This window comes from Perissodus microlepis, chromosome 5, assembly GCF_051167445.1.
Source record: "Perissodus microlepis isolate ML-2025 ecotype Zambia chromosome 5, ASM5116744v1, whole genome shotgun sequence".
NCBI classification, from domain to species: Eukaryota; Metazoa; Chordata; class Actinopteri; order Cichliformes; family Cichlidae; genus Perissodus; species Perissodus microlepis.
Genome location: NC_140465.1, coordinates 27,548,577 through 27,575,597, shown reverse-complemented (window position 1 = coordinate 27,575,597; position 27,021 = coordinate 27,548,577). Strand labels below are relative to the sequence as shown.

Genomic DNA, 27,021 nt, shown 5'->3' with positions numbered 1-27,021 from the left:
CCACGTTTTCCTTTTCCCAGTTTTTATTACCATCTTGAGAAAAGCATTCTTCACAGACAGGTTTATTATTGGTTATACTGGTTTAGTTACACAGGTAAGTCGATAGTAGTTAGCCGAACAAGCAGTGGAGCTGCTAGTCACATTATGCTGTGGCTCCACAAACTATTCTAATCACAGCCTGCAGCAGTGTGGGAATACTATGGGAGATGTAGTGCTTTATCATTATTAATACCTAATCTTAAGCTTAATTTGTTGCTACTGTGGGTTTGTGAGATGACTGCACCATGTGACCATCAATATGATCAACAATTGACTCCTAAAATATGTTTTACTAGAACAAAAATATATTTCAGTATTCAACATGTGAAAACAGAAGTTTCCCTTTCTTTAGAAGCACCAGGTGAGGGTGAAGGTGAAAAACAACCTGAAAGAAAAAAGCTTCCTACTGAATCTACTAATGTTTGGTACAAAAAAAAACCCAAAACAACCAAAATGAAATCTACTATTGTTCTGATTTTATTATCTTTTTCTACAACAGTTTAGAATGTTCTGTTTGCAGAAGATTCAAACACTGCAGGCCTGTTTCTAAGACTAACCCTAACCCCTTTGCCACAGCAGAAATAAACCAGCAGCTCCCAACCTAAAGCTTGGCATAGAGCAGATCATGAGATGAAGAAAAGAAATTTAAAGAAAACAAAACAAAAACTGACTTTTCGCCCAAATTTTGTCCAATAAGTGGAACTTTAAAAAAAATAAATAAAAATTTGCCGTTGTTAAAAATGTATTTAAATGATACGGATCTTTCTGTTGAACTGATCGCAGCTGTTAATACAGTAGTTGTGTGCGCTGCTGTGATAATTATAGCCAGTTCTGCAAGGAAAAGGATTTTGGCAAACAGTAAAGCAAAACAAGGGAGATGGTGTTTTAATAAGAATCAGTTTATCCCATTCAGCTGATCTCTGAACTTCTGTGACAAAATTAGCAGAGGATTCACTTCCTGCGAGTCTATCAGGACGCTGTGCAGAAGAGGTGGCTTTCTATTACCCATATTCATGGTGAAATACTGTTTCAATTAAAAATAGATAAAACAACGTGCTTGATCACTTTTGCCTGACCTTTTCCCCTGGAGATCTGATCTCTCAGAGTTTTAATTGAAGAAAATCAAACCAGCACTTTCATGAGACTGAAACAAGAAATCTTGGCTCAAGTTAAAATAAAAATACAATCAATACAGAGTACAAGAATTTGACCTAAAATTAGCTGTGAAAAGCGAACGTTGATGTCACTTTTCTTCTTTTCGTTTGCAAAAGTGATGATGTGACATGAGTAAAAAAAGCTCAATCTTGCCACCCCATGAGTTTGGAGGTCAAGACACTGACCACAAAGTCGAGCGTTTCAGTTTAACCAAGCACTTCTTTTTCCCATTTTCCTCCTTCCTTTCCTGCATTTTCTCTAGCTAATCTTTTAAAAACAAAAAAGGCACAACATCTAATAATTGTTTAGAAGTCTTTACAGCTGAAGCTGTGGTAACAGTATTTTATAACAAAATTAAATGTGACTATGCTGTAAACATATATTTTGACACATTTTAAATCCCAGCATCCCAGGCTGTAGGAGCCATGTTTATCTCGAGGTTTCTGAAAGTGTCCACAATGCTTGCTGTTTTACGACTTCACTGCGTTTCAGTTACATAAAAGCTTAGTCTGATTATTAATTGCTTACTTCTCCATCTCATGTTTTCCTTGGAATTAATCCTTCACAAAGCCTGGACATGTTGCTGTGATATGGAGTTCAAGCTTGAATACAAATTCATGTTCATTCATGTTTTAAAGTGTTCGTGTTTGCTTTGGAAACAATTTTTTTCCAACTTCAAAAACATCTTATTTGCATAGGATCTAAATAGAGCAGTGATGTCACTGTGCAGCACAGGTGGCCATTTTGGCTCCCAGGATTCATTCAAGTGTGAAAAGTTTTCAGGTTTATTCAAAAAGGCACTTTACTGTCATTGTTCTAAACTTTGTTGGACTTCACTTTGCACATTATGTTTGATACTAATTGCTTTGTTATAAAGCACACATTATATTTTCTTTAATGTCCAACCTCGACTCTATTTCAATCAATTGATTGCAGTTGAATTGCAGACGTTCAGATTTACTATTAACCTGCAAACGTTACTGACATAATGTGCAAAATGGAGCTCTGGGAGCCAAAATGGCAGCATTAACAACCAGCAGCACAAGAGAGCTATACCGAAACATCCAGGCTCAAGTAGCAAGAAAGAAGCTCAACTAAGGCTACACTATAAGGCAGCATTAAAGTCTATAGTAAGGCGGTAGGTGTAAAGCTATATATCATTTGTAATATAATCTTCCAGCAAAGTGCAAGGTATTGGCACATTAAAAAAAAGCTAATCAGAGCAACACACACACACAGAGCTGAGGAACCAGGAGCTGCAGTGCCACTCATGTCCACTAGGGGCTGCTGTGATAAAACTACATTTAAACGAATGAGAAAACCCAGACATCTGTACAGATTTTAGAGATCACATCTCCACTGTCAGTAACTTTCTTCTTCTGTTAGAATACATGTGGAACAAAAACAAGACACTTTTTCCCCTGTGTGTGTGGGTGTGTGTGTGGCTCTTTGTTATCCAAACACATGCTAACAAACACATGTGATCTGCATAGATAATGTGGAAGCAGCAGAAGGAATAAATAATCTGCCATTTCTATTCTAAGATTATCATTCCACCTATAGAAGACAAAGATCTGGAAACAAAGACATTCTTAAATGGAGTAAACAAAACTGGGATGTTTTCCTGTGGCATCCTGATTGGCTAACAGCTGAGTGCTGTTCTGCAATTGGCTAACACATCAGCGTGGTCATTGAAGAGTGGTCAACTTTGTGGCTGAAGGCCGAGTGGGGACATGTGGTCTAGCGGTGGGTTGGAATGACATGAGGGTGGGCCTTCGGTTTTGGGGAATGTGAGGGTGGGCTTTAGGGCATGTGGAATGTTTAGGATTTTTAGGTTTAGGATTTAGCAGCAGCCTGAGATTTTGGTGGTTCCAGCCCTCTCGTTTTAAAATAAGAGACCAGCTGATTGGGAACCTCAGCGAGCACAGACTGAGCCAGAGCAGCCTGAGGAGCCTGGAAAAAGAGAGAGACGTTGTTAATGATTTCCTCCAACACCACAGAGTCCATGCACAGAAATGACTTCACCCCCAGAGACAGGTTAACATTTAGAGTATATTATTTTAGACCTGAACAGGTTTTAAATTAAGAAATTATTTTCTGTTGTTGATGCATTTTTGTTTTGTGCCCTCTCTGAGGAGAGTGGTTGCATGAATGGAATGTAGAGACTTATCATTTCTATGAAAGAAATATCCCTTCATTTATAAAAGTACACAGGTAAATCCAGCAGGGTAGTTGGAGGGAGGGGTCAGACTTCAGAATAAAACAAAACTGGATGAGAAAAGTTGTCATTCTGGAGGAAGATGTAAAAAAAAATAATGTCCTTGCATTTCATTAAATTCAAGCAAGAATCCACCTAAATTCTGTCTATATTTGCCTATTTAGGTACAATGACTGCACTGTTTTAGTGGAAAGCATCTAAAAATCTGCTTTGTGCCATGTCGGCATGAGAAGTAATGTTTCTGTTTATCTTTCAGGTTTTCAGCATAATAGTTTTTTTAAGTTGGAATAATATTAAATTTATAACTATTTATAACTAAAGGAATGAGTCCTTTGTAACTGAGCCTGAACTTTCTTTTAGTCTTCTTATGCATCACACTTACATCTGCAAACTGTCTGTACGGCACGAACTGGACAATGTCTCTGGCGACTGATTCTCCAGTTGTTGACCTAAGCACACCGTCATCTCCGTCCAGAAGCTCCATGGCCTTAAAGTCAGCTGGTCCTACCCCCACAATAATGACTGACATGGGGAGTCTTGATGCCCGAACGATGGCGTCCCTCGTCTGGTCAAAGTCAGTGATCTCGCCATCAGTGAGGATCAGCAGGACAAAGTATTGCTGCAGAGACAAGAAGATACATGTCAAAGTTAGACTGTGTATTTCAGGTTAATTGTCTTAAGCTTTAGTTGTTATGAGTTCACTCACAGCGGCAGCATTAGCCTGTGCGGCACCGGCAGCAATGGAGGCAACGTGGTTGATGATGGGGGAGAAGTTTGTTGGTCCAGAGAGCCTGATCTGAGGCAAAACCATCCTGTAGGCTTCAACAATCCCCTGGATGCCTAAGAGTAGCAGCAGCAAAGCAGAAAAACCAAACTTTAAAAAGAAAATCTGTTAACTTTTCCCTCCTTGGATGCCTACTAAAGGTAACCATATTTCTCTTTTTTGAACTGAGCGGTTTCTGTCATTTTTCAGGTCTGCTGTGTGTGCATCAGACGTTAGCGAGAGAGATCTCTTCCTATGCAGCTACCTTTGGAAAAACCCATAAACCCATTCTAATCCTCATCAAATCACATCTTTATTGATACATAATAAGATGTTAAAACTCATGACTAAGGGTACAGTTTTTTTTTTTTTTTGTCAAATAACAGGTAAACTATCTTAAATAAAATTTTAATTAATTCTTCCCTCACCTGTTTTTTAAATGGAATAATCTAGTAAATCATATCACTTTTGAGGTACAGTAAATGTGTGTGTACCTTGGCAGTAAGGGTTAGTTGGGTTGAAGTTGAGGGCGAATTCGTGGTGTGCCGCCTGTAGGATCAACAGTAGAACGGTTTAGTAAACCGGACGTAACTGATTTAGATCAACGAAATCAAATCAGAAAATTACAAAATAATTTTTACACCTCAGGGAATTAATGATCTCTCACTTCAGAAACAAATAGAAACAGGCTTTGTGATTGGTCGGTTAGAGAGCTGACCTGGTAGTCTGGAGGTAATTTGGCTCCAAAACCGAACGCTGGGAAGAGTTTATCGCTGAAAGAGGAAACAAAATAATGACTGTTAGACATAAAGATTAGAAACATTTTCATTTCACCAGAGGTTAGAGTGCAGTCAGGAGAGCAGAACAAGAGCTTAGAAGGCTGCAGAGTTTAGAGTTTAAGGCTCAGGTTGGAGATGTGAAGTTGTTTGGGTGTAGTTTGAGTGAATGAGTACTGACGTGTCATAGTCCTGGACCACGTGGCCCACAGACCACAGAGCAGACAGGTACTGGTTCAGCCCATCTGCACTCATATAGTGGAGAGAGTTGGGTGAGCGAGGATCACCATTAGAGCCAGTGAAGTCAATCCCAACCTAAAGCGTTCACATAAAATTACTGCGTTAGTTTATTAACTTCTTTTTCAACTGCTCAAGTTGATTGATAAGTTGTGATCAGTAGCTGAAAAGTCAAATGACAAAGATAAGCCACCCTTTGAGTTACTGAGCTTGGTTAGATAAATTACACCACTTAAAATGTGTGCATGTGAGCTGGCGTTGACATACGGTGAAGTTGATCTGGCAGCCACCCATCACATAGTCCAGGAAGGTGTACCGAGTGATCAGCTGCACACAAACAGAGAATCAAACATGTTTCGATACATGCATCTTTACTAAAGATTCACTTCCGTCACTGCAATAGTCACCAACAAGCCAAGCTAACAGAGCTCTGATTAGCAGTGAACAGTTCAAGAAAACTCAATGAATAGAAACTTCAGTTCAAGAGAGGAGGAATCTGTTCAGTCTGTCTGACAGTGGTTTACACAGTAACTGTAGAGGAAGAGTAGAATTTGTATCCCTAAGCTGAACTTTATGCACATCGTTTTCTCATTTGTTTATTTTTATCTGATATATGCTTTTGATTTACTTGATTTTATAATGTTAATAACCATGTAATGTGTACTTTCTTGGGCAGGTCCCCATTAAAAAAAGCGAGATTTTAACTTTATTTAAATGGGAATTCCTTTAAAGTTGAAAATTTAAAAAAAGTAAACCCCTTGAAGAGAACCCTGTGTCATGTAGTCTTTACCTTGCAGCTCTTGACAGAGACAACTCCAGAGTTCTTGTAGCTCTTCTTCTTCTTCTGTTTCTCAGGATGGATGCAGTCAAATTGCACCTGGAGTACAACACGGCACAGCTCAATAACCTCTCAGCAGCAAACTAAAATGCGTCACGTGTCTTATCATCGGTGGACTCACCGGTGAGCCGTGTGCTGTTTTCTGCATATCGGAGACTTTAGTGGTGAAAGAACCAATCAGATCATGAGATCCATCACTGTCGTAATCAGAACAATCCACCTGCAAAGGAAGGACAGGATTTAATGGAACAGTTACACATTTGATTGGCTGTCATGAACTGAGGTGGATTCTAATTGGTGGAACCTTCAGAGGTCTTTCAAGGTCGCTGTAGCAGAAAGTCTGCAGAGGGATGGTGAACTTCTTCCAGGTTGGATTCAGATTGTTCTTCACAACCTACAAACAGAAAACACAAATACACAGAAACCGTCCTCATCTCAGTCATCTTCACCATAATTTTTCTGTTTGTGCTTTGGTAGTTTTTCCACGTGATAAGCTAAGAGTGTTAGATGTTTAAATTGAGGATATTTTGTATTTCAGCAACAAGAAACAGTTTGAGAAGGATCGCAGCAATTAACAGCCATCTCTCACATGAAATAAGGTGTGTGCATGTGTGTTTACCTCTGTCCTGTGGACCAGCTGCCATTTTCCATCATCTCCCTGTCTGAAAAACTCCAGGAATGGATCAGACTTCCCAAACGTATCCTAAACAAACGGAGGACAGCATGCTGCAATCTCATTTATTGGCGATGCATTTTACTAAGCTGTGAGGGTAGATTAGAAAGCAACACACATACTCTGATATAGCTGCATGTCATCAGTGGCTCAGATATATAAAAGGAAAATTCAGTACACATTACCAAACTCTTTGTAATAAAAATAATGCTGCTTGAGGTGAGAGTCTAAGAAAAGCTCAAAATTAAAAAGCTAAAAAAATACACTTAAATGATGTTTTTAAGCACAAAGGTGAGGAAAAATAAGACCGATGGGGAGTATCAAGAAACACCATCAGCTATCCAGAGCAGCTGTTCATGAGATCAAACCTCAGTGAGTAATAATTAAGAATTAAATAAAGTAGGAAGTAGAAGATACCTTCTTGTCAAGGTTTTTAGCCTCCCACTCCAACTCAATGGCTCTGTTGTCCTTTATCTCCTCTGCTGTGATCTACACACACAGAAACACACACACTTATGTTAAAGTCACAGTCATCATAATCTTGTTTTATTCTCAGTACAGCGATACTCTACATACAGTGATGGTTCCCTTCCCAGCAGGTTTGCCCTTCTTCAGCTGCAGAGGTCTGGTCACAGTTTTGCTGGAAACTATCTGGAACACACAAAGAAGGTAATGTTTGCAGCTTAATCATTGACAGCCAGCTCCCAAACCTGAATTTGCATAACACAGTTTGTCCAGCAGAGGGCAATGTTGACCTCAGAGGAACTTTTTAGTTTCTTGCCTAACAAAAATAATGTGTTGTTGAACATTTTAATGGATATCAGATTATAATCTTATATCAGCTTGCATGCCTCAAACCAGTAGACTCAACCTGAATCTGTACGTTTAAAAAAACAACAACAAAAATGCCATTTCAGAATTAAAAACAGCCAATCAGCTGCAGCACAGACAGCATAGCTCGTTATGGTTCAATGACACCACTAGAGGGCGCCAGCATTACATTGGAAAACTGCAGAATAATCTGCATTGAATAATCTACACATCGTAAGACTGGAACAGCTGATCATGAATCATTATGTTAGTTAAAAGAAAATTTATTTGCAACAACTTTGCACAATAATTAAAAACCATGAAACATTTCCTGCATCTCAAATTGTTTATTTCTTGGTCATATTCATCATATTCTGCATTTCAGCTAGTTTCTGACACGTTGCCAACAAAAGTTTTAATGAAAGTTAATGAGTTACAATTCCACTTTCAATAAAGAAAGTGCATCTACTTATTTCAGTAACTTTATAGTAAAACGTTTGTGATATGATTGATGTCACATACATTTATGAAAAATGTATAAACTTTATAAAAAGTACCCCACCCTTGCCCACCCACCCCACTAATCTGAGCAACCCCCATCACTCAGGCCACTCGCACACACACACACACACACACACACACACACACACACACTCTATTCAGACCAAGTCTTTCTTCTTTTGCACTACTCCCAAGCACTTTGCAACTTGTACTCTCATGTCTGCCTTTCTCTTATTTTTGTATATATTTCTCTTTTTTATATATATGTCCATCCTATTGTATACATTTCTCCTGCTTCTTCTTGGGAAACTGGAGAAAGCAACAGACTGAAAGTTACAATTCTAACCTACAACAGTTGGGACACAAAAAAAATAAATAAATAAGCTTGACTGCATTTTGAAGAGCTGAACCTTAGTCTACTGAAAAATACATTCTAATAAATCTGGTATTTCTTTGAAAGTAATAGCTGATCACATTCGGTGTGTACCTGGCCAAGTGTGATCTCCACCCCTCCCAGGTAGTCATCATCACCAAGGTCAGAGCTGGAGTTGTCGATGTCGTAGACACCCAGCTTCAGGTTCTGAACTTTCTCGAAGTGATAATCCAGTCGGAGACGCTGACTGAAGGACGGGCTGGAGTTGTTCTTCAGACGCTCAGTGCGGCCCAACTGATGCAGAGAAACACCAACAGGATTCTCACATTAGAATGAAGTCTGAAGCCAAACAAAGCTCTGTTCTGAATCGCGACTGTCATATTACCTCAGCCCACTTATCTCCTCCAGTGCTCTCCAGCAGGACACACAGAGGATCAGACTTTGACCCCACATCTTTATCCAGCAGGTTAGCACAGGAGACACTCAGCTCCACCTTGCTGACACAGTCTGCCATCTGAAGGAGGAGCAGAAAAGAAATTAAAATCAGCATATTTCAGAACTTAAGAGTTCAATATCAGCATAGCTTACAGTGACAGCTGTAACGTTAAAATAGTCATTCAAGAGTAGAAATGTGTGTCTTTACAGCACTTACAGTACCCTGTATCAGAAAAAAACAACTGCAAATAACACCAATGCTTATCCATAAGCACTGAATCACTAGAAACACAAAGCCTCAGGTTACCCAAAGTGGCCACAACAACTCAGCCGCTACAGATCAATATAAACACAACATCTAATCACTATTATACTCTTCTCATGTCCTGCTCCTGTACATTAGTTAAACATCTGCTCAAAAACACGCGTTGGTAACAGGATTTTTTTTTTAACCATACTGGGTCTTTGCAAGCAACCACCTGGTCCAGGAAGTGAGTCGGTTACCTTATATAACCTAAGTGTTGTGCCACTTTTGGTCAACTCATTATACATTAATATATACTTTAATCATATTGATTAAAAATAAAAACAAATTATTTTATATTGCAATCCTGATAAGTTTCCTTTTGGTAGCAAGCCAAAACCTCTTTATTGGTATGCCACTCAAACCGGAAACTTTCAGCCGAGTTCCCTAAGATGTCCCCAAATGAAACAGCAGCTCAAAAACACCACAAATGCAATCACTCTTTAACCACAAACAGCTGCAGAATTTAACTGAAGTTTGGCAAGATCTCAGTTTTGTGTTCTGCAACTTCCTGCACCACAGAGTCATAAAACAGCCCAAATGTAAGACAGCATATCTCTGATGACTGTATTCATTTATCTTTTCCACATTCAAAAGAGGCCACCGGTCTCAGACACTCAATAAACAGAGGAAATGTGGCGGTATCGTCTTTATCAGCAGCCATAAAGTCAGTCAGGCTTTTCTATAACAACTCATGTGACATATTCTCACCATCTGCCACCTGATATGCCGTTTTCATTACAAACTAAATCAACAAAAGGAGCAGAAGCAGGTAAAGGCACCACCCGCACGAACTTAAGGAGTAGCAGCCCCTTAAAGGCAACATCAGCATGAGATTGAATGGAGATTTGACTTGACCTGTAAAACCAGTTAAACCAGCACAATTCTCCAACACACGAAGTTCACACACTCTCGCACAAACACACATTTAAAGAGAATTATGCCATCATAAATGCTAAAAATCACCTTATTGGATCCGTTATATTTTATCCCCTTCAAACAGGAATAAAAACCAAGGGCGGTGTACAGCCACTCCCACAACCCGCGAACGGAAACTACTCCTTGTTTTTTCTGTTAAACACACTAAAGAGCTCACTAAACGTTATCTGACCAGTTTATCAGGATTTCTAGTAAAATACACACCACACAATACAAGCTTTGAGTAACTGAGACGAAAATAAGTCCGTTTGTCGTTGCTCGAAAGCCTTCGATGTCACGGGAGGGTGGTGGCCAGGCTAACTATTCTCTGATTGAACATGCGGTTGCGTACTCGACTCCTGATTGGCCAAAACAACTGTCAGTAACGCCCTCTGATCCCGAACAAGAGTATGGTGACGTTACTACCTTTCACATGTCCTGTAGACTCCTTCACAATAAAAGCTCAATAACGCCAAACGCAATCAATCCTCCCACTCATTTAACTTTCCAATCACACTACAGCCGACCAGGTATAATGCACATTGTTGAGTAACTAATAATTATATTAGTAGTAATGTTGGTACAGATACAAGAACAACAGAAAAGAAATCATACCACCGCCTTTAAACCTTAGCATAGCCTGAAGATATTATTATTACACCCGCCTCGGAATTAAGCTGCTGCAGCAAACGGGGAAACTATTGCAAAGATTACTGCACCAACAACAAACCAAAGCTGATAACCCCAAACACAACGATGACAGGACAGAGAGAAAAACGCCCAGAGTCCCTGAGATCTTGCATAATTAAGGCTTTACTTCCAAACACAAGCACAACAAGACTTAAAGATATGGTAATGATTAAAGCATATCCCAGTGCAATAATGCAAAAATGTTTAACAGACGTGTTACACACAAAATTCATAATCCTTGAGGATTATAAATCGTACAAGTAATTTATAAATGATCATGACTGCATCCCATCAGAGATAATATTCAGTCCACTTAATTTTAGTTTAAATTATCATGGCTGAACAATGCATCCTAATATGTGTATTGTTTTTGCTAAAGTCCAGCATGTTTACGAGGGTGGTAATATTATACTACAGCGATGTAGCAATATTTGGAGATTTATGTATGCATTTCCAATTTAAGATTTATTTTTCCCTTTCTGATACAGAGTGCTATAATCAAATTTCACTTCAAAACTGACCTAATAGAAAAATCTTTTATTAATATCTATTTCAAGCTTTCAACCTCATTTTTATGTCCTCCAAAGTAGAATTGCCATTGCTCTTTTGTAACGAAGCTATAAGAAAGATAATGTGTGTTGGGGGAGGGTGCTATTGTTTTTGTTTTTTTCTTCATCTGACTTTATGTTTGAGGGAAAAAAGATCATGTGCTTTAAGACTTAAACGTTTTAGTGCTTTTATATTGAAGATCACATACTTGGGCCGGAAGTGCTATTGCAGCTGCAGTTAAATGAATGAATGATGAAGCAGATGTACTGCGGTGATCAGAAGAAGAGACCAAACAGACTGAACAAGTCAGAGCAGAGAGGAAACAGAACAAACTGCACACAGCATGAGTCACCCTCCCCACAGAGAACAATGTGGTTTCATTTTATTCATCCTTCGCAGTAGAACCACAGTGCAGTCTGAAAAGCAACACAGAAACACATCAGGAAAAGCACAAACAGATAAATGCAGTACAGAGGGAGAGAGGGTAGGGGAGAGTATTGTTGTTTTATTTACCGTGCAGATCTCACATGCATAAACAAACAGAGCTCCTGCTTCAGTGATTCTCATTCTGTAAGGATCACTTTCCCTGAAAACTGATCACACCCTTTTCTTAAAAATAAAAATAAATAAAAATCTTTGGGACTTAATTGTGAGGAAATATGTTGAAAGTACCATACTCCATGGTTTGAGTAAGATGCAGCTTCAAAAAAGAGCTGGAATAAGTTTGCACCCAATCCATGCTATAATAATGTAACAGGAACCTTAAGCTAAAAATTATACATTAAACATTATATTATTATTCTTTAGCCCTAATTTTATGTTATGCTCATCAAAAATAAATAAACCTGAAACGTATGCCAACTGTCTGATTAAGTTGGAAAAGCATATGCACTTGCTAAGTTTATCATGACCTCATGCAAGACCAAAAAAGTTGAGAAAAAACAGCATCTGCAAGAACCCACAGGGCTCAGATTATCCCTTTTCCTCCATATCTATCTGTATATCTATCTAGATATAGATAGATATCAATTTTAACATTACCTTAGTGTACTTAGGTCTTAATTTAGCTTCATGTACATTTATTATATTGTTAGACTCACTGCATGATTCTATACAATAAAAATGTTGTTTCTTTGTTTTGTTCATATTTGGGTCATTAATTTGCATTTCTGGAAAAATCCATATGATGAAAAAGTTATTAATTAACAAATACTAATATTTCAACATTATTATTATTAAAGTTGAAGCAGCAAGGAATCTAGAAGTGGCATTAAGTAAATGCTCAAACTTTGTAGGCATATGTAAGTGTTTCATATGCCTTAAAAAGAAAAAATAATAAGTGATCAGTCTAGTCAATAATCTTTCGCACAATTTCCTCATTTCCACAAGTGGACTCCTCCCCATTCTTTATACACTACTTCTCATTCAAGGATAAAGAAGGTAGTATATCGTTTTCTACCTAATTATTATATATATATATATATATATATATTTTTTTTTAAATTACTTATTTGTTCATCCAACACCACTAGGTCAGGTTGCCTACCTATCTCCAATTATTTTGTGAATTTTGCATTTATTTAGCTGCATGTGTTTACATTTTTTTAAATTATTTTATGTTGTAAAACTATTGTATATTTGGGTTAGTGTTACTAGTCATTTATTTTCAACTGATTTTCAAATCATTACCAAAATAATGCTAAATAGGCAGCAACTTTATCAGAAAATGCCAGTCTTCCAATCTCCGCCATCTAATACCGCTATATATTATATAAATTGCATATAAAAACCCATCTACCAGTTGCTAACTATGAATAACAGGTAAAATATTCTGTAATTTCTATACATGACCATCTATATATTGCCGTGGCTCAATTTGCATTCCAACGCATACATCTACCTTCTGCACCATCTATAGGCCTCCAACAGTTAACTGTTACTAATAGGATACCATTCACAGAGCACTATTTGCCATCTGGACAATACTATCTGAAGAGCACCATCATCTAACAATCACATTCAATCCACATCTATCATGTGTTGGTTACTGGCCAAAAGCCTCTGGCATCAGCAATACCCTTTACCTTTTACAACCAACCACAGTTTACATAGCCCACCTTCTGCACCATCTATTGCAAGGGTGTTGAACTCCAGGCCTCGAGTGCCAGTGTCCTGCAGGTTTTCGATGTCACCCTGTTTCAACACACCTGATTCAAATGATAAGTTCATTACCAGGCTTCTGGAGCACTTCAAGACATGTTAGGGAGGTAATTTAGCCATTTAAATCAGCTGTGATGGATCAAAGACACATTTAAAACCTGCGGCCCTGGAGTTGGACACCTGTAATCTATTGGCTACCAACAATCACTTACTAACCAGACTACCTTTGACAGAATACTATCTACCTTCTACAGAATATTGTCAACCAGCACTTACTTTCTGTCCACAGGCAACCATCTACATTTGTACTGTACCAAAAATCAAACACTATGTTATTATACACATTCCTCTATCTACCATTGACATAGCATATTCTATAGAACGGCATCCACCTTAAAAAGCCATCAAAACTTAACCATTTTCAGCCATTTAACAACAACCACTTTCTATCCATAAGTCACTATATTGGCTACCATTTGTAAGCTGTTGTTCCATCCACAGGCTACTACTATCCAAAACAATATAATCTAGAGGGCACCATCAACCCTATATAATCATCAACAGCTTACCAAAAGCTTGCCAAAACGCTACCATTTACCTGAGATCATGTTCTATTCTTCCTCCGTTACGTAGTAAGTACTATATAGACTTCTATCCACAGGCCATTACTAGGCATGATTTACCTTCTATAGGCACCCTTTTAGAAAGCTATTACATACCATACACTTCCTATAACTTAAAGTCTAAATGCTACCAGCTACCTTACAGTGCTCTTATGATCAAAAGGTTACCATATATAGGCTACCATCCACCAAAAATTACTTCCTATCCACATGCTACCTTGTACTAGTTGCCATCTACAAATGAAATGCTACATAGGCTACCATCCACAAACTACTATTCACCACTTAACTGCCAGCATTTACCTTTGAATCAGTTCAGTTTTAGTCATATAGTGTTTTATTTATGTAAGTGTAAATTTATTGATATCACAACAGATGTTTCCTCAAGGAGTTTTATATTGTAAAGACCCTACAATAATACAAAGAAATCTCCTGCTATGAGCAAGCCCTTGCCAAGAGAGAGAAGAAAAACTATTTTAACAGGAAAAAACCTTCAGCAGAACCAGGGTCAGGTTTGCAGATGGCTGCCACTCCCTGAGCCTGTGCCTATAAAATCTTAAAAGAGCTCAATCTACCACAAGTTATCTACAGCTTGACATCCATAGGTTTAACTCGCCTACAGACTACCATTTACAGGCTACAAAAAAAACCCTCTACTACCTTCCAAGGAGTTTATACAGGCTAGGAGCCATCTGATAGCTACCATCGCTCATAAATATGTATCGCCTTCCAAACATTGGGCAATTTAGACAATCTAGTGATTCAAGGCTGTAGGCCTGCCACCTGCTCCATTTTTTGAATCATTGAACAATTATGGCCTTGAAAACTAATCTAGGATTAATGATATCGGTGCAGCACCAGCACTTTCAGGCTATTGTTGATAAACTATGTGAAATTCCTCATGTGCTTTAAATTTCACTCACCTGCAAGATCTGCCTTCTGGATGTCTATTTATCAGGAGGGTGGAAAGCAGCTGAATGATTGACAGCTCAGTAGCAGTCACGCTGGGATAATTTTGACCCCTGCCTCACACTCACCCACCAAAACACAGGTACTGCACAGACATGCATCCTTTGCAGACCAATTGTCAGGATTTTTTTTTCTCTTTAATTTGCACTGCATTTTCTCTTCACTCCACACACCAGCTTCACAACAAAGACACAGTCATCTTTCGCAGCAACCATTTTTTGAAGACAGTGCTTCAGTTCTCTTTATTACAGCCTGCTTATCTCCCACAGTTTCACACAAAGTTCAGCAATGCATGCACATATTGTTGAACGTCGTTGTACCTGCTTGGAGGTTAACCATATCCAGATAGCAGACGACTCCTCTTCAGACAAAACTACCTCCACTGATGCTCTCCACTACCTCTACTCAGTACAACAGAGTTGATATTACATCCAAAAGCTTTATTTTAAGTTTGCAGCAAATAAAAAATAAATAAAGCACATCAACAAAAATGAGAGCAGCTGAGGTGACAAACCAAAACTTTGATGATTTGATTGAAAACTGTCCTGTAATTTGGGATAAATGATCTTCCACAAATTGGTTTGAATTTGCTCAGAGAAGAATTCAGTGAACAACAAAGGCTGTCATAGAATATCATAAACCTCTTGTTCATATATGACTAGTGTTTGTTTTACCCTGTCAGCTATTATTTAATTCTTGTTTTCAGGATGAATTTAATTATGAGCTCTATTTTGTGTGGAGAATTAGACAACATGATTACTGCTGAGGCACAAAGGGTTAGTGAAGTTCTACCTTCATGTCCCATCATATTTCTAAGGGAAGCCTAAATTTTCACAAAAAGCTACAGCTATTTTCTGCAGCTACAATGTACACACAATGTGCTTTAGTTCTATAACTGTGCAAGAATGCATAGGCTCTTCATGAACAATTCCACTAAGAAAGCATTTAACTAAATTCCTAACAAACAACAAAAAAAAACAGCTGAAACTGTAGTAGTAGTAACTGTAGCACAATTCACCTGTAACATGCTAGACAGTGCTCCAGAGGTTTGTTGCTAAACAATTATTTAAAAACGCCAATGAAAATTTTCTTGGGAGTCAGCTTCCCTTTTAGCATCAAAGCAGAAGTGGTTAAAAATAGTTTTCAACCAAGTATTCTAGGGACTGGAAAAAACCCATTGTGTACTTAACTCAGTTATTGGGTCTTTGCTGTCATAGTAGTGGTAGTTTCATGTAGGGTTGGGCGATATATCAAATATACTATACTATGTATGATGACTTTTTCCACGTACAATAGTTAAAATGGCCTTAACATAATCATCTAGTATAAATTACCATGGCAATATTAAGCTGTCTGCATTAAATCCCCCCCTTTGTTTTATTTTGTTTCAGGAATTCTTGATGCCCTTTTTTTGTTGCTATGATCTTTTGTTTGTTAAAAGTCTAGTGTTAACCACAGAAAGAGACTTACTGTGACAGTATAGTCAAACCTCTGTGTGCAACTGATGGTTAAAAAAATGTTTAAACTAAAGCATTTCAATTGATTCAGTCCTCTTATTCTGACTGTTTCAAACAGCAAAACTTTCACGTCAGCCTTTTTAATTGTGCCTTTGTTTTCTACATTGTCTTCCAACTCCAGAGAAAATAAAACCATTGCATGTACGCCTCCCCCCCCCAAACACAAAATCTCTCTACTTTGTAAAAGAGAACTGATAACTATATAGGTTCAAGTTCTTTCCCATAATAACGCCTATTCATATTGAGTTGAAGATGTCGATATTAAAGGTCACCTGTATTGGAAACAAGTCCAAACGAGTCTTCCATTCCGCTTCTACAAAAATAACTCATAATCAGTCAATTTCCATCATCAGACAGTGAAGAGCAGTCAGAAAGAGCTCATTGCAGGTGAGGAACATCCTTTTATTAGCTAAAGTAAAGAGGACTCCACATCATATAGGGTTATACGTTCATACAAGTTTTTCACACTGACAATAGAGAAACAAACATAAGCTTAAAGAAGAAAATATCCAAAACAATTATGAAACAACAAAAAGCTACCAAACTAAAAACACTACAGACTTCATCTTAGCGCTCTACAATCCAAACATCTACTGAGCAAGTGCTGTGGAAAAAGGGTGGCATTGTTCAAACACAGCGAGATGATAAAAAATGTGAAAAATTAAAGAAGTTCAGCAGCCCCTTTTTACAAAATAAAACTGAAGTCAGCAATCTGTCCATCCCACACACTCCACGTATCAACAGAGGACTGTTGCAACACAGATTTGAGACAACATTTACTATAGCAAGTGTCTTTCTTTTACAATGGCCACAAAACTTCAAGTCAGTAATACGTTTTCCACAGCAAAGGGGCATGTCAACATTTCACCAAAGCAACATTTGATCATTGCAACATAGCTTTTTTAAAATCATGATTTCACCACAGCAACAAGGAATGTGGAGAATTACAGCAACAGAGCATGTTAATATCGAACCACAGCAGCGCAGCATATTTAAGCATATACAGCAATATTAGCATAGCAAAAAAACAACAAAAAAGACACACAGAAAAACCTAAAACAGTTGAGTGTGTTTGCTGCATCATGAGTTGACATGATTTGGAAATAAGCTGTGATGTCATTAACAGCTTGAAAACAAAAGGACCAAAATCCTCCCATCATCATCATAAGCATCATCATCATTACAATCACAGCAATATTAATCATGATACTGTGCTATCAAAGTCAGTGGAGGAGCTGCAGAAAAGAGCAAAGTCATAGTTTTCTACTGCACAGACTGCAGGGGATCTGGCTTACCTGCCAATATCTACACAAAGGGACAGTCACAGCACAGGGCAAGGTCTGAACTGTGTCCAAAATCTGGTATGGTTTAGGCTGGCTTTGTTTCAACTTGATGGTTAATCCAGGTAATTTTAACTACAGTCAGTGTAGGGGCTTTAACCAAGGCTTATCTTGACCTTGCGTGCTCCAATAGGTCGATCATTGAGGTCCATAACTGCAGCAGTGGCCTCCTCGTGGCTCTGAAAGGCCACCATGGCCTCTCCAGTTGGCAGGCCTTTCTCATTAAACTGTAAGCAGACTGAGCCAGGCAGCACCTGGTAACCATAAAAGAAATCCATGATTTCATCCACTGTCACAGTGAATGGCATGTTCTGCAGCTTTACAATTGTTGGGCCAGCAGCGCCACGCTGACTGCTAGGATTATTGGATCCTGCGGGGGCTGGCTGGTTGCGGAGACCCTCTGCCCCTGGAGTGAACACTGGCTGTGCACTCACTGCTCCACCACCTGGACGCCCCTGGTTGTTGTTGGCCCCTCCCCCTCGGTTCTGTCCTCCCACACCTCCTTTTCTGTTGGCATTGTCAAAGGGTACCAAGCCTCTCAGCCCATCCTGGCTGAATGGACCCCCACCTGCAGCTCCACTACGAAAGCCAGGTGGCTCCAAGATTGGCGCTCCAGGAAGGCCTGCAACTAGTGGGGGAGCCACGCCCAAATTAACATCTCCCAATCCCGCAGCCAGTGGTGGGAGAGGAGGAGGGCCTGCTAGCCCATTTCCTGGAGCTGAAAATGGAGTCACAAATGGGGGGCTGTTGAGGTTCCCCATAGTGTTTCTGAGAAAGTTAAACTCCTCACCACTAATCCCAGCAAATGGATTGATTTGGGGTTGCTGGGGATTTGTTTGGGCTTGTTGGTGGTGGTTTTGGTTCTGCTGGTTCTGGTTGCGTTGGCCCCTCTTATTTTGGGGTGGAGGATTTCTTTCAATTTCTTTCATCTGATCAAAGGTCACAAGATGGACAAAGGCATCCCGTCCATTGAGCTTTTGACGGTGCAGTCTTTCAGCTTTGCGAGCATCTTCCTCAGTTCGCAGTTGGAAGATGGCTTGTCCTAAACCGTTGCCATGGCTATCTGTCAGGACCTTCAGGGTGTCCTCATAGATACCCACACCCTCCAGAAAGGCTCGAACATCCTTCTTGGAGATGTTGTAAGGTATGTTGGTAATGTGGGCGCAATTTCTGGGCGTTTTTAAGCCATCCTGGTTCTTGCCATCACCCTGTGCTGCTTCGCGCTTGCGGATGGCATCAATCTTTTCTAGCATTCCCTTACGGCTGATTGGGTGAACCTGAATAAAGCGGCTGCCCATATACTGCATGTGAGCACCTAGAGCTCCCTTGTAGTCCTGTTCCGATTTGAATTCAAGAAAGCCCTCTCCTGTGGCTCGTCCATTGGGGCCATAGGCAATGTAGATACTGTCTTCTACAATGTCCAAATTCTTAAAGAACTCCTTAATCTGTTTCTTGTCTGCCTCATAAGGAAGGCCCTTTAGGTACACACAGAACTCCTGTCGGTGGGGAGATCGTGACCTTGCTCGTTGATCTCTGCCTCCTGCCTCTACATTACCACGGCGGTGCTGCAGATCTTGTGACTCATTACTGCTATTTGATTTGCTGCTGTTGTGAGGAGCATGGCCTGCCAACCCATCATTGAGGCTGGCCCACTGACGCTCAGAGCCTGGGGTGATCTCAATGAATCTTTGGCCCATCATGCCACCTCCACGCTTCACTGCTTCAAAGCTGTCCTGGGGTGAGAAGAACTTGACCATAGCTCTACCAGTTGGCCGCCCCTGTCCATCCCTCATCAGGCGAACAGCATCAACCCCCAGACCCCGAAAAAATTCCCTGACTTCTACCTCTGAGCATGAAAATGGGAGGTTTTGCAGCAGAACAAACAACTCATCAGGATTGCCAGCTCCTCCCCCAGTGGCTACGGCAGCAGCCACCTTCATGTGGGCTTGAAGGCCAAGTGAAGCCAGAGGAGAAAGAGGGTTAAACAACATATGGTTGGGTGTCCCAAGAGGAAGGCCCGAGCCTAGTCCAGCTGGGGGAGGTAGGGAAGGGTTGAAGGGAGGTAGAGAGGACATGTGCGGAAGGTGTGACATAGGAGGCACTGGAGGTCCTTGGGACAGTGGCGAAACAGTAGGAACAGGAGGAAGGGAGGAGACTGGAGGAGGAACTGGTATAGTAGGGAGTGTGGGCATAGGAGGCATGGAAGGCATGCTGGGAAGTGGAGGGATGGGTGGGGGTCCTGCATTAAGAGATGCCAGTGCTGTGGTGATTGTGGGAGCAGAACTGTAGCTATTGGGGAAGCTGGGCACCACGCTGGCCAAGCTGGTTGCAGCTTTGTTATTTGGTGGCTCCTGAGATGAGCTTGCTGCCGTCACTGCAGTCGGGGTGTTACCAAAACCCTGATTTCCATGGCTACCGCTTCTCCCCCCTGCCCCAGACTGTACTGTGGGTATAGGGGCAGCACTTGCTTGACGACTGGCATTTCCTGCTGTAGGTGCAGCAATCTCCACAGCCCCTGCCCCAGCCTCAAATCTCCGGCGACTGAGTTCAATCATATTCTGCATTTCTGTCTTGCTGCTAAGCAACAGCGACACTTTGGAGCCCTTAATGGACCCACCTGTTCGCATCATGCCCAGCCGTGCGTCCTCATCTGTGGCGAAGACGATGAAAGCCTCACCATGTTCACCCCCCACGATGTGCACTCCCCCATCAGGAATGGTGAGGCCAGAGAAGAAGTGCCTGATGTCCATGGTGCCAGCCACTATGGGCAGACCCTGCAGTCTGATGACTACCGCCATACTGACTGCTAAACAACAGCCCTAAAACCTGGGGAGAAAGCAACACTACCATCAGATGAAGAGCAGAGAGAGGGTGACCAATCGTTTCCAGATTTTTTTTCTAGTAAACTTGGATAGGAGTCTCTTTTGCATAGCCAGCAGTGCTTACAATTTTAAGCGCTTCATAATAACAAGTTCTCAATCTTGCACTCCTTTTTGTCTTGCCATCTGGAAACCAAAGGTTTTTTGGAAGGGGTTTGGGTAATAGAGGTAAGAATTTTAAAAAATTTGCACAAAACTGTCAAAAAAAAGCTAAACTAAAACAGTCTCTCTGAACCACTTAATAGGTTAGCTAAACTTTCATTTTGATAATTAAGCAATCCTGCCCAACATATTTTGCTAGACCACAAAACAATCTTAGGCTTTAAACATAGCTTTAGTATTGAATAACTGACAAGTGTTAAAAACAGTGCATAGCAAGACCAAAGAAATTGTGCTTAAAGAACAGCAAGAATTTCAGGCAGGCTTAAAGACAGGGGGAAAAAACAATCCAGATAAAGTTGACGCTGTGATGATATGTGGTATATTCTCTCCTAAACTGTCATGAATTGCAAATATATAACATTTAAAAATTCTGAAATATTTTTTACATGCCAAAAATGAGACTCATTTGTCATCTGTGATATCTTGTTGTCCTTCTAAACCATGCATGCACCTGGCCAGGTCAAATTCTAATCCTCAGTAAAGCTTATCTGGTTTGTAAAGACAAGCAGCACAGCTTTTGTTTCATTCAACAAGCATTTTCAGGTATGAACATACCTTCAATGTGAATTGTGTGCACAAAAAGAAAACTTTTAAAGAAGAAGTTTCAGCAAAACTGTTCAGCTCAACCAAGAAATACAATTTAACACAACTTGTTTTACTTTCAATACTAGATTACATAAAAGCATCTGAAGTCCAGGGTTTCCGCCAGTGTTTGAGTATCAAGCATTAAGATGGTTGCATTTTCAGGTCTTGTTTATTTATTTTTTATTTAATTGTGAGCTAAAATTATGACTGTTAAACACTAGCTACCGTATCTTGTACGCCTTCTGTTTTTAAACATTTTTCAACAAAACAAAAATTAAAAAGTGTAGCATTCACACCAAATGTGAAGCAAAGTTTTGACAAAAGTCTATGCAAGTTCATGCGGGTAATGGAAATTAAGGCAAATCCACGTGTATTCATCTTTCTCTCTATTCTCCCAGAGACTAGCGTCTTCTGACATCACCAACATTTAGAAAGTGAGGACCAGTTTAATGCTGGTGTTAGTGGATTGAAGGAGCTGTATGGTCGAACAGGAAAAAAACTAAAAAGCTTGGAGAAAAGTGAGCAAATTTGAAGATGTTCTTGCGAAAATTTAGAAATGATGCAGCACTGCAGTGATTTTTCTCCTACTGGCCATTATGGCCAAACATTTGTGGATTCCATAAAACTACTCAGCAAGTGTACTGGCGCAAGGTGAGACTTTTTTTCACGTTTGGTGCGAACACTCTTAAAACAAATAAAACAAACATACTAAAATAAAATGGACTGAAGTAGCAAAATGTTTAATACCATTTCACCTTTATTTTTCAGCTAATATCTGCCCAATTACATTTGCTAATTATAGCTGGCAAAAATCATCCATCACTGTATATGTACAAGATTAACTGTGATTCAGTGCACTGTAGGTCTGTGCCACATCATATTGTCCATGACAATACTGATATAACATTTTAAGTGACATAAAAAAGTCATTATCCAATATCACTGCTATAGCAATACTATGTTTTTATGAACCCTACCCAACCTATCTGAAAAGGGAGTTTCTTTAACAGCCTCCAAAGAAGCACAATAAAACATTCAGCATTTTTTGTCCATATCATGATTAAAATATTGTGATATAATTTTGAGGCTATATCCCCCCCTACTGCTCTCCTGCTGGTGTAGCCTATTGTACTTGATCTTCATGTGTACCTAGTATTCATTACTTTGGTTGAGTAGTGCCATGTTAATCCTTCCTCCTCCTTTTTCTGGCCTTACTAAATGTACCTAAGTTATGGCGGAAACCCAGTGAAGCCCATTTCCAAAGAGGGACTTTTTAAATGTTTTCATTTTTGTTTAAGATGAAACAGATGATGAAGTGTCATTCAACCCAGTTCGTCTAAGGTTTATCAAGGCCTTCAGTCTTTGCAGTGGTACTCTGGAGTATTGAGCCCTAATAAACTGGCTGCAACAATAAGGTTCATTAAGTTGTCTATCATGCAGTACAGCGATATTGCTTGTTTATTCAACTATGGAATCATTCGTGCAACAGTAATCCTTTATAAATCTCATGCAACTTCCAACTCACCAATGCAACTAAGCTGTGTGTATAGTTTCACTGTAACAGACAGAGGTTTTCTGCAGGATACTGAAACCTGGTGAAAAGGTCAAAGAAACAAGCATTCCTGTTTTTAAAAACATCATCAATGAATTCAGCCTTTCACAGAAAAGAATGGTACGTTGAGCCATTTTCAAGAAGGTTTTGACAGGATGTGCTTTATCAGTTTCAAGTATTTGCACTCACTCAGTTAAAAAAAATGCTGAATATTGCACAAGTAGTATGTGGTGGAAGAGTTTAGCCCTACAACTAAAAGCTGGTCTTATCACGGAAAAGCACACGAAAATTGTTCTATAAGCTCCATGGACACTAAAACTGGAAATCTTTTCCAACAACAGATCATCATAATGAGACAGCAAAAAGAAAAACTACTGCCAGAAGCAAAGAAGAACTCCAGTCCAAAGTTCAACCTCATCATGACTAAGACTAGCGGTGCCCACAACATATCACACTAAACTAAAACATTTAGGCTTCGTAAACCAACAACATGATGACTTCAGCTACAAAAAAATGTAATTATCAACAAATAGATAATAACAATATCTGAAAACATTCAGCAATGCCCACCAAACGTCAAAGCAACAACCCAAAAAACCAACCGATCTGGCAAACAGGTCGAAGGCAACATCAGTGTTGACCAAATCCAGCAGACAACACTTCAGCATCTGGCTTTAAAAGAGCACAACAAGCGGAACAAACCAAACCAGCAAATATGCAACACATCGTCAGCAATTAACACAAATCATTGGGACAACTATTACAGAAGTAACAACAGTAACTTATCAATTAAAGCAACATTTTCAACATTTTGTCAAAAGCAAATTTAGATATATGTAAACCAGAGCAACATAAGCATCACGTCAACCAGAGCAACATTAGCATCATATCAACCGGAGCAACATTAGCTTTAAGTAAACCAAAGTAATATCAGCAACTAATTACCAGCACAGCACCAAAGACAGCAGCTGAGCAGAGGAGAAAGTACAAAGCAATGAGTTGCAGAGGAACATGTTTGTATGCCAGGATGCTACCCACAACTCAACACACCCACCAAAATCAGTCTGGACATTAACATTAGCATTATCAGCGTCAGCAGTGTACCCACTGCTTTTTTAAACTAGATTTTAAACAATTTCATTCAAGACATCCACTACCAACATCAACAGCAGCAAGAGGATAAAACACAGCAGAAGAGGAAACAGCAACAAACAAATACTGTCAAAGAATTGAGTAACCAGAAGCAAGTTTAAACATTCAGCTTGTATTAACACAACAGAGACACAGTGAAGCTGATAAATCACACAAAGAAAACCAGAAACTGATTTTCAAGAAAGAAACTTCAGAATCAAAAGGAAAAACACACTGTCTTAATTTGTTGGTTCAAAGCTGGAACGCATAACTGGCTGTCAAATCCATCAATCAAAGAGTGGAATTGAAGATGAAGAAAGTAAGACCATAATCTACCAAAGAACAAGAATGAGGAACTCTCCATTCACAACATTCAGCATGTAGATCAAGTCTCAGATGGGACAATGAGACTGCCTCTGGGATGAAGCCCAGAGCACACCTGAGCCCTCCTTTTTCAGAAATGTCTGATAAAGAAAAATCTCTGGCTATACTAGTACAGAGCTCCACTGGCCTGCGCAATGCACACTGTGAGCCAACAGAACAAAATTAGAAACCACTAATACTGGAGAAACTGTGATAAATATTCCTGTTTGCTGTGTTCAGCATCCAACAGACCAACTGGGGAGTCATTCACAAACTCAACTAAAGCCCCTTTCAGACATGCACCTTTGATGTGAATGTTTAGAAGCACTGATATACAAGTCTCATGTTTGATTAATAGTGTACATGAAAGGCCATATGAAGGGATGCACCAATATATTTGGCCAAATTGACTCATTAATCTTACATACTGCTGTGTGAGGATTAGTTATGATAATCATATATTCAAAACGTCACAAATTATACATTATTTATGAAAAAAAAATTCCTTGTTATTACAATTGTCTGTTATATTTTAACATGCAACTCTGCTCCTCACTTATTTCCCAAGAAGGCATCACAGCAGATAATTTGGCAGACATTTACACCGAATACCCATCCTGATAAAACTCTCCCTTTTATCCAGGCTCGGGACCAAAACCATGTTTGTGTCTCTTCCCAGTCTGAGACACTTAAGTAAAAATGTTAGCTACTACAACTTGGAGTGGAAAAAAAATCCAGTGCAAACTTTTTCAGGTAAAGTTGGCAAAGCAAAACTACCTGCAGAGATCTGGGACTTAAGTAGTTTTCCTTATTGAATGCTATTTCTGACTGAAGTTTTCATCCCTGTTGTTGACCTATTTGCAAATAAGATGATTTACCAGTTGCTGTGGTGTCACATTGGTTAAAGAAAGTGTCAAACAGTGCTGTCACAACTGTCCACAATTCATTATAATGGATAGAGAATCAAACCATTCCAATGCGTTTACTTATGTTTTCTAATAAATACTTCTAAAAAAATACTTCTTTCTATAATTTAAAAATTATAAAAACAATGCAAATAAACAAAAACATTGGTGCATCCCTAGTAATGAGTGTGAAAAAGACATAACTTTAGAGTCAGTCTTACACTTTAAGCTGTTCTTTATGTTGACAACCTAAATCTTGACTATGCACTTACCTGTAGGAATTACATAAAAACAACAGGCGCATCATCGTCATAAATTCAGGCTATACAGAAATATGTAGCATTGGCCTATGTTGCATATATTAAATCATGATATTAACGCTACAGTGTAACGGCATGTATACTGTATACTACATATTTTAGAAGCTCTCTCTCGGTTCTATCATGACTGAATTAAATCATGATGATCTCAGGGGAGAGCTGGGATTGCACATTTCATATCTGAAAAGGGCTGATGCTCATAAACCAAGACCACACATCAGTTAACAGCTATCAGAAACGTCCCCACATGGTCTCCATGACTACTCAGCCTCATCTTGAACAACATCCTCTCTGACAACATCGCGGCTCAACGCTTAACGTCATTACCCAAAGCCGGGGTTTACTGGTTTCTACTGGGCAGTGACGGACGCCGTTGTATCGTAGCAAAAATCGTTCAAAACCTTCCTCCGTGCCCATCACTCCACTCAATAAATACACGACAAGAACACGAACTGACGCTCAGTGAAAAATAGAAAAATGTATATATCTGCTTGCAGCTACGGTTAAGACACCGTTTTACACAAAGCCTGCTTACAATTTTTCTTATGCTAACAGTCATTACGCTTAACAAGCATTCATAGTCTACGTGGAGTTTATACAGTCGTAGCTAACTATCAAATTTTCAGCAGATAAGAGTGAATGTAGATTATACAGCTTAGCTTCCTAGCAGGCTAATGCTCATTAGCGACCTAGCTGACTGGGGTAGTTGCTTTGTATGTGTGCGTGTCTGTGTGTGAAGTGCAGCGGAACAACGAGCAGGCTGCGTGCTTTCATCGGCTCCCGCTGTGATTTCGTCTTTTAGCGAGCAGCCGCGGATGTGTTCTTACCGAGAAATTTGTCAACAAACACACTGAGGTTTAACTCATGAACGCGGGTCTTTTCTTCTCCCTTCTGCAAGCTGCTGCTACGACTGCACGAAATGTCGGCGCAAACACCGCGATGACAGGCGTGATGACGCGAGAACACGCAGCTGGGGAAATCCTGATTGAGCGACATCGCCACCTGTCGACTGGGGGAATTAAGTAGTTTAGTAGACCTTTCCTTATCTATTCCACTGCACCTTTAATCATTCTTGACAACTTAAGTTGTTTTTGTAGATTATAAAATTACGAATATTTTATAATATACTATACAATTACTATATTATTATATACATTTTTTGTTGGGTAAAAACAGGGGTTGTACAGTTCTAGCAAATGTGAAAGTTATTATTTGGTAAGACTATCTTTATTTTTC

General features: G+C 39.5%; 2 protein-coding genes across 5 annotated transcripts; both read right to left on the bottom strand.

Moving 5' to 3' along the window:
• Window positions 1-5: 5 nt before the first annotated feature.
• cpne1 (copine I) lies at window positions 6-26,709 on the bottom strand. 3 transcript variants are annotated; one of them, XM_084929135.1, is made up of 16 exons: window positions 26,613-26,709; window positions 8,769-8,897; window positions 8,498-8,677; window positions 7,276-7,350; window positions 7,117-7,188; window positions 6,646-6,729; window positions 6,331-6,420; window positions 6,148-6,246; window positions 5,979-6,065; window positions 5,456-5,515; window positions 5,133-5,266; window positions 4,894-4,948; window positions 4,670-4,724; window positions 4,119-4,252; window positions 3,795-4,031; window positions 6-3,147 (listed from the first exon to the last, which is right to left on the bottom strand). In XM_084929135.1, exons 2-16 carry the CDS (start codon window positions 8,895-8,897, stop codon window positions 3,031-3,033), a joined length of 1,608 nt encoding a protein of 535 aa, XP_084785261.1. In that variant the 5' UTR covers window positions 26,613-26,709; the 3' UTR covers window positions 6-3,030. The 3 variants fall into 3 exon arrangements, with proteins under 3 accessions (XP_084785261.1, XP_084785264.1, XP_084785263.1); XM_084929138.1 differs by lacking the exon at window positions 26,613-26,709 and adding an exon at window positions 10,266-10,789; XM_084929137.1 differs by lacking the exon at window positions 26,613-26,709 and adding an exon at window positions 10,089-10,788.
• Window positions 16,930-26,710, bottom strand: rbm12 (RNA binding motif protein 12). Of its 2 annotated transcripts, XM_084929133.1 has the most exons (3): window positions 26,613-26,710; window positions 23,040-23,106; window positions 16,930-20,714 (listed from the first exon to the last, which is right to left on the bottom strand). In XM_084929133.1, exon 3 carries the CDS (start codon window positions 20,684-20,686, stop codon window positions 17,984-17,986), a length of 2,703 nt encoding a protein of 900 aa, XP_084785259.1. In that variant the 5' UTR covers window positions 20,687-20,714; window positions 23,040-23,106; window positions 26,613-26,710; the 3' UTR covers window positions 16,930-17,983. The 2 variants fall into 2 exon arrangements, with proteins under 2 accessions (XP_084785259.1, XP_084785260.1); XM_084929134.1 differs by lacking the exon at window positions 23,040-23,106.
• Between the last annotated feature and the right edge of the window lie 311 nt (window positions 26,711-27,021).